The sequence below is a fragment of the Arachis ipaensis genome, chromosome B05, assembly GCF_000816755.2.
Source record: "Arachis ipaensis cultivar K30076 chromosome B05, Araip1.1, whole genome shotgun sequence".
Taxonomy (NCBI): Eukaryota; Viridiplantae; Streptophyta; class Magnoliopsida; order Fabales; family Fabaceae; genus Arachis; species Arachis ipaensis.
Window position 1 is genome coordinate 148,820,621 of NC_029789.2, and position 5,944 is coordinate 148,826,564.

The following is a 5,944-nucleotide window of genomic DNA, read 5'->3' on the forward strand; positions in this document are numbered from 1 at the left end:
TTACTTATTAAATATAAAATAAACTTTTATTTTATTTATTATTTTTAAAATAAATAGAAATAAAAAATATGTTTTAAATTTTTCTTTTTTATAGTTATAATTTTTATTTATGTCTCTATTATTTATATTTTATTTTTAATGTTCTGTTTTATTCTATTTTCACAACGAAATGTAGCCTAAGCTAAGGTTTTTCAAATTTTAAATGTCCAAAATTCGAATCCGTCTTTAATCAACAATGATTAGTCTTTCAAAATTCTTTATTCCCTCCAAATTTTGAGTGGCTTTTCAAATTCCGAAAAATCAAAATGCGAAGGCAGTGAGCCACCAATACCTTCATAGATCCCGCCCAAAAGATGTTCCTCTCTCACTCTCTCTATAAATGTTCAAACCATGATCTCCAAATTTACCCATCACCATTCACCATCAAAGATCCTCGATTCATTCAATGGCTTCCTTCAAGCACCCAATTCCCTTTATCTCCGGCAAGGATCGTTATCCTTCTGGAGAGGTCCATGTTATTGTTGGTCCCATGTTTGCAGGAAAAACTTCTTCTCTTCTTCGCCGTATCAAATCCGAAGTTGACAATGGCAGGTATTAATGAATTAGTGGATGGGTTGTGCGTTTTTTGCTTTTTAACAATCGTTTTAAAGTCTTTAATAGTATCTTTATTTTGTTGCTCTACTCGGCTGGAAAATTTTGATAACTTGAAATGAGCCTCTGAAGTGGTATCAATGGCTATCACAATGAAACTTTGGTGTTTTGGTGGGGAATCCCTTCCTTTTCAGTTACTGCTGACTATACATGCTTCACCACGTAATTTCTTTCTCTTGGAACGAATAATAAAAGAAAGTTTAAAACTGTGATCTGATAGTGATTTGTAGAATCTTCTGCTGGGGGCTAATTCCTCTTTATGTTTAAATTATGTTATGTTGTGAAGAAACGTGGCTATGTTAAAATCAAGCAAGGATACAAGATATGCCATTGACTCGGTTGTGACACATGATGGGATTAGATTTCCTTGTTGGGCACTGCAAGATCTGATGTCATTCCAAGAAAAATATGGTCATGATGCTTATCGAAAGGTAGTCTCAATATTTCATTATGTTACTGTTGACTATTGCTTAGGGGATATTGCTCATTTGAATTTGTGGTGCTATAGAGGAGCTAAGCGATACCCTTAGCTAGATGTAATGTTGGCTGAATGTTAGTAGTATTTTGGATGCAGTTGGATGTGATTGGTATAGATGAAGCTCAATTTTTTGAGGACCTATATGAGTTCTGCTGCAAGGCTGCTGATGAAGATGGTAAAATTGTGATTGTTGCTGGCCTGGATGGTGATTACTTGAGGTACTTTGTGCAGATATTCTAATCGTTGTTGTGTTTTACTGTGCTGGAAATGTTACCAATATGGATGCTTTTCAAACTTTTTTTCTGCTATCTATGTTCTTCAGGAAAAGCTTTGGTTCTGTGCTTCACATAATACCGCTTGCTGATACTGTAACCAAGTTGACAGCTCGATGTGAATTATGCTGCAAGCGTGCTTTCTTCACTCTCAGGAAGACACAAGAGACACAAACTGAGCTGATTGCTGGTTCCGATGTCTACATGCCAGTGTGCCGATATCACTATGTTAACAGTGAAGTTGTCACTGAAACTTCAAAGAATGTGTTGGAATCTGTCAAACGCAACAATGATTCACTTCTTGATGTAGCCACAAGGTTTTAGTGTGGAGGTACTTAAAACTTTCCCCAAAATGATTTCTGGAGTATATTGTCTATTGCTATTAGTTAATTCAACAAGTTATCTTGGAATTTTGGTTGTCATAGGGTCTATGTAGTTGTATATAGATATAATTATAAATATACTGGTATTCAATTGTGGTTTATAATTATTGTTGCGTTATCATATTTCAATGAAAGAAGTATTGCTTATCCTATGACATGAAATTTTGGTATTTAGGCGTTTTTTCGTTTTGGACGTTAACCTTTTGTAAAAGCATCTGTTTACTTTAGGCAAAATTGTCAACATACAATTCTATTTTGTAAATTATGTAGCATCTGTCATTTTATTTTGCAAATTACTGTGCATATTCTTCGTTTTCAAACTGGAGGTTCTTCCCGATGAGAATACAATGCACACCAAAGATACTAAATAACTACAAGGTATAAATGGTCCATGACTAGAGCTAGAGCAAAAAAGAGTAAGACTAAAAGCAGCTTTTTTGCAAGACTAAACTAGCCATGGAGAAAAAGACCAAGAGTAATTAGATTGAATGTGAATTACGAAAATGGACCACCTTTCTTCAGCTTTAAGAGTAGCCAGATGCAGCATGAATAAGTGACTTGGAGACCTAAGATGAAGCCAGATGCAGCATGAGTATTTATCTATTTAAGTCCTCAGAATTTTGAATCAGACACTTTAGTCTCTAACTAAAATTAATTACTCGATTGATCTTTAACAATTAATTTCGTCAGTCACTTAGGTTTTTGGCTTCGTCAACTCTAATGGAAGACAAAATTGTCCTTGACAACTCTAATATGGGACAAAATGATCCCTGACTTCTTTGTTTGAAAACATTGTTCTTCCATAATTTTCATCATATCTCGCATAATCCTAACATTCATACTCTCTTTCACCTTCACAGTCTTCTTTTCCATCTTTTTCTTCCTCCTCTTCAACTCTAAGATCAAGCCATGATGTAACTGTCACGTGTGTTGCACCTACTTCAGCATGTTATTGACCACACATTTCCTAAATCTGTGACTGGTACACCCACCTCTTCCGCACTTCACCCACCAGAAGCATCCACCTTCACGTCCTTGATAACAGCATCACCTCCAACCTCGACATTGTCCACCACATCCTCAAGACCAAATTCCATAACTATCCCAAGAACACGCCTTTCTCCATTCTCCAGCAAGTAATATAGATTGTTGGACATTAAAACATCATGAGAAGATTCTCCTTCGACATCATATGCAAATTCTCATTTGGAATAGACCCCGAGTGCTTTATTCCTTTTTTCCCGACAGTTTCGACCTTAAATCCAAGCTATTAGTACAACGAGCAATATCGTCATTGCTGCTTATATGAAAACTGGAGCAATTAATGAATATTGATTCGGAGAAGAAGCTGAAAGAAGCGATCGGAGTGATGGACAATGTGGTCATGGAGATGATAGGGCAGAGGAGGAGGGAGATGGTGATGACGGGTACGGGTCTTAAAGATTCATGGGATCCATTGAAGACAACAAGTACTTGAGAGATATAGTCATTAGTTTCTCGAGTATTAATTGATTGAAAACAAGTTGATGATATTTCTTCTTATGAACATTGAAGTTGCAGAGTGTGCATTGTGTAAGTTGAAGTTACAGTGTTAAACTGTTAGATTTATTCGAGATATGATGGAAATTGGAGGAGAACAGTGTCGTTTTGGAATAGAAGAGGTCAGGGACCATTTTGTCCCCTGTTAGAATTGCTAGGGACTATTTTATCCTTCGTTAGAGTTGACGGAACAAATGACCTAAGTAACTGACGGAGTTAATTGTTAGGGACCTATCAAGTAATTAATTTTAGTTGGGAATTAAAGTGTTTGGTCCGAAATTATTTGAGGACCAAAATGGTAAATACTCTAACAGAAATGGTTGGAGTTATTGTCCTTTTTCTTGTGATTTTTGTGTAGTTTCCAATAACTCCAATTTCAAGAGCATTTTGATTTTCTATTCAGATTTGCATATTTAAGGGCCTAGACCATTATGATAGATAATGGTACTCTTTTTTAAGAAACGGTGCTGGCAGGACGTTTTTCTTAGTTGGATTATTCTTAATAATGATGGGGTATCCTTTCTTAGTCGATTGTGTTAGTTGAATTTTAGGCCTTAGTCAGGTTTGTTATTGAATGAACTATAATGTTATCTTCAGCTTGTACGCAGACACACAAAATTTATCTTCAGCTTCACTTAAGCTATAAACAGGATATGATGTAATACGACACGATAAAAATTATTTTTTTTTTTAGTTTTCTCATTATGAGAGCTTCCCCCTTTTTCTTGGTAACGAACTAAATTTGATCTCATCAACATAATGTGTCGCTGCGGATTATCATTGGACTTCGAAGTCTCAATTCCATTTTGTTTGTTTGTTTAGATAAGCAGAAAAATCTGTACTGCTACAAGATTCAATCTCATGGGATCTTCTACTCTGATTTGTATTACTGTTAATAAAATTTCCTTTTTCCTTGGAAGCAAAAACAATTTAGCTCATACATAGGTATCGAAAAAGAAAAGTGCAAAATTGTATGTTTCATCTACATGCTACAAGGTTCAATTCCATGGAATCTTATGTTTTCTTCTACTCCAACTTCTTGTCCTCTCCGTTAATAAACTTCCCCCCTTTTTTATTCCCTTGAAAGCAGAAACAAAAATGTAGCTTATACATAGTTGTTGAAAAGGTAAGGTAAGGTGCAAAATTGTACAACAGGGCTGAAATGAACAGCAGAAATCCAATCTTCACTTCATGAAACCATAATCTGAAACTGCACTATTATAACTCTCCTAAGATTGGAGTATCTTCTTATAATCTTGGAAGTTGCCCTGGAATGGCGTCACTCTTCCTTCGGATACAACCCATAGCTCCTCCACGCTTCCGGATATGAGGTGCTCATCATGACTCACCTGCCAAAACACATTTATCAGGGTTTACATCACTTTGTTCTCTTATCACATCACATATACTATTGCAAGAAGTGAACATCAACATACCATGAGAATGCCTCCTTGGAACATCACCAGTCCTTGAATTAGCGCCTCGACAGCATCCAAGTCCTACATCATCAGATACTTGCAGTCAATGTTGGGTTTATATTTTGTCGAAGTCATGCAGGTTGCACGACAACCTTTTTGGTCATTATCTAGAAACATGACTCATTTTTACTGAACAGTTTTTAAGGGGGTTAAAAAAAGTTAGCCACGGAACTTTATATGCCATATGCACTTTAGCCCTTAAACTTTTAAGAATGCGCAAATAGACCCTATAAAGTTCCCTAAATGTGCATTTTATTCAAAATAAGTGCAATATATGCTTCAACTTCTTGTGATGTGCAAATCTCCCTGCTAAACTTTCTTAAATATGCAACTGACACCCTAGAAGATGATAAATGCTATTTTTGTTAACAATAAACAATTGATGGAAAAATTACTAGTGTGAGCAATCCGCATATTTGCAAAAGTTCAAAGGCTTGATTACCACAATTTCAAAGTTCAGGGGCTTAAGTTTAGAGAGGTAAAGTACAATTAACCCCAAACTTTTGTTTACAAATAGGCTATTAGAGCGATACTTTTAACCATTGAAAAATAGGGCCACAATGGCAACGAAATCATTTATGATAATGATATTAGTAACAATAACTAATGTTTTCGGCACACTTTCCTCCAACAAAATTAAAAAAATAAAAAAAATTAAGCAAGCAGCTAGCTATCCAGCAACCCCACTAAGAAAAAATCAATGTAAGAGAGACAGGGAACTTACCAGATGATTGGATGGCTCATCAAGCAATATTATATGTGGCTTCTTGAAAGTTATCTTAGCAAATGCAACTCTGCTTTTCTGACCCCCTAAGAAAAGCAATCAGAAAAGCCAAAAACATAAATAATTGCAAGGTGCATGAAAATATCAATAGCTACTCTGAACAATCAATGTGTCCTAGCATCTTTTATTGCATTTTTTGAATATCACCATATTCAGAATCTTTTTAAGAGATACAGGTACCAAAATAAGAGATAATACCTGATAAAGTATACATTGGTTGAAGTGCGAGATTTCCCGTTACACCAAAAGATCCTAAATGAGCTCGAAGCTTCTGCTCTGGAACACCCTGCAGAAGATTCAGAAAGGAAATCTGTTAATACAAGTACCTAAAAAATGTACATCGTAATGTGTAGAACTCA

At 35.5% G+C, this 5,944-nt stretch overlaps 2 protein-coding genes across 3 annotated transcripts in view; one reads left to right on the forward strand and one right to left on the reverse strand.

Annotated features, from left to right (window-relative positions):
• LOC107644967 (thymidine kinase a) lies at positions 331-1,936 on the forward strand. The gene is made up of 4 exons (XM_016348946.2): positions 331-591; positions 938-1,082; positions 1,226-1,347; positions 1,452-1,936. The coding sequence occupies exons 1-4, from the start codon at positions 446-448 to the stop codon at positions 1,723-1,725; spliced, it is 687 nt and encodes a 228-aa protein (XP_016204432.1). The 5' UTR covers positions 331-445; the 3' UTR covers positions 1,726-1,936.
• Positions 4,183-5,944, reverse strand: part of LOC107644969 (ABC transporter F family member 3) — a 10,423-nt gene continuing 8,661 nt past the window's right edge. For both annotated transcript variants that reach the window (XM_021103370.1, XM_016348947.2), the window contains 4 exons: positions 5,784-5,871; positions 5,526-5,611; positions 4,760-4,822; positions 4,183-4,672 (listed from right to left, as the gene is read on the reverse strand). In XM_021103370.1, the coding sequence (XP_020959029.1) occupies positions 4,553-4,672; positions 4,760-4,822; positions 5,526-5,611; positions 5,784-5,871 (357 nt within the window). In that variant the 3' untranslated portion in view covers positions 4,183-4,552. The remainder of the gene's footprint in view (positions 4,673-4,759; positions 4,823-5,525; positions 5,612-5,783; positions 5,872-5,944) is intronic.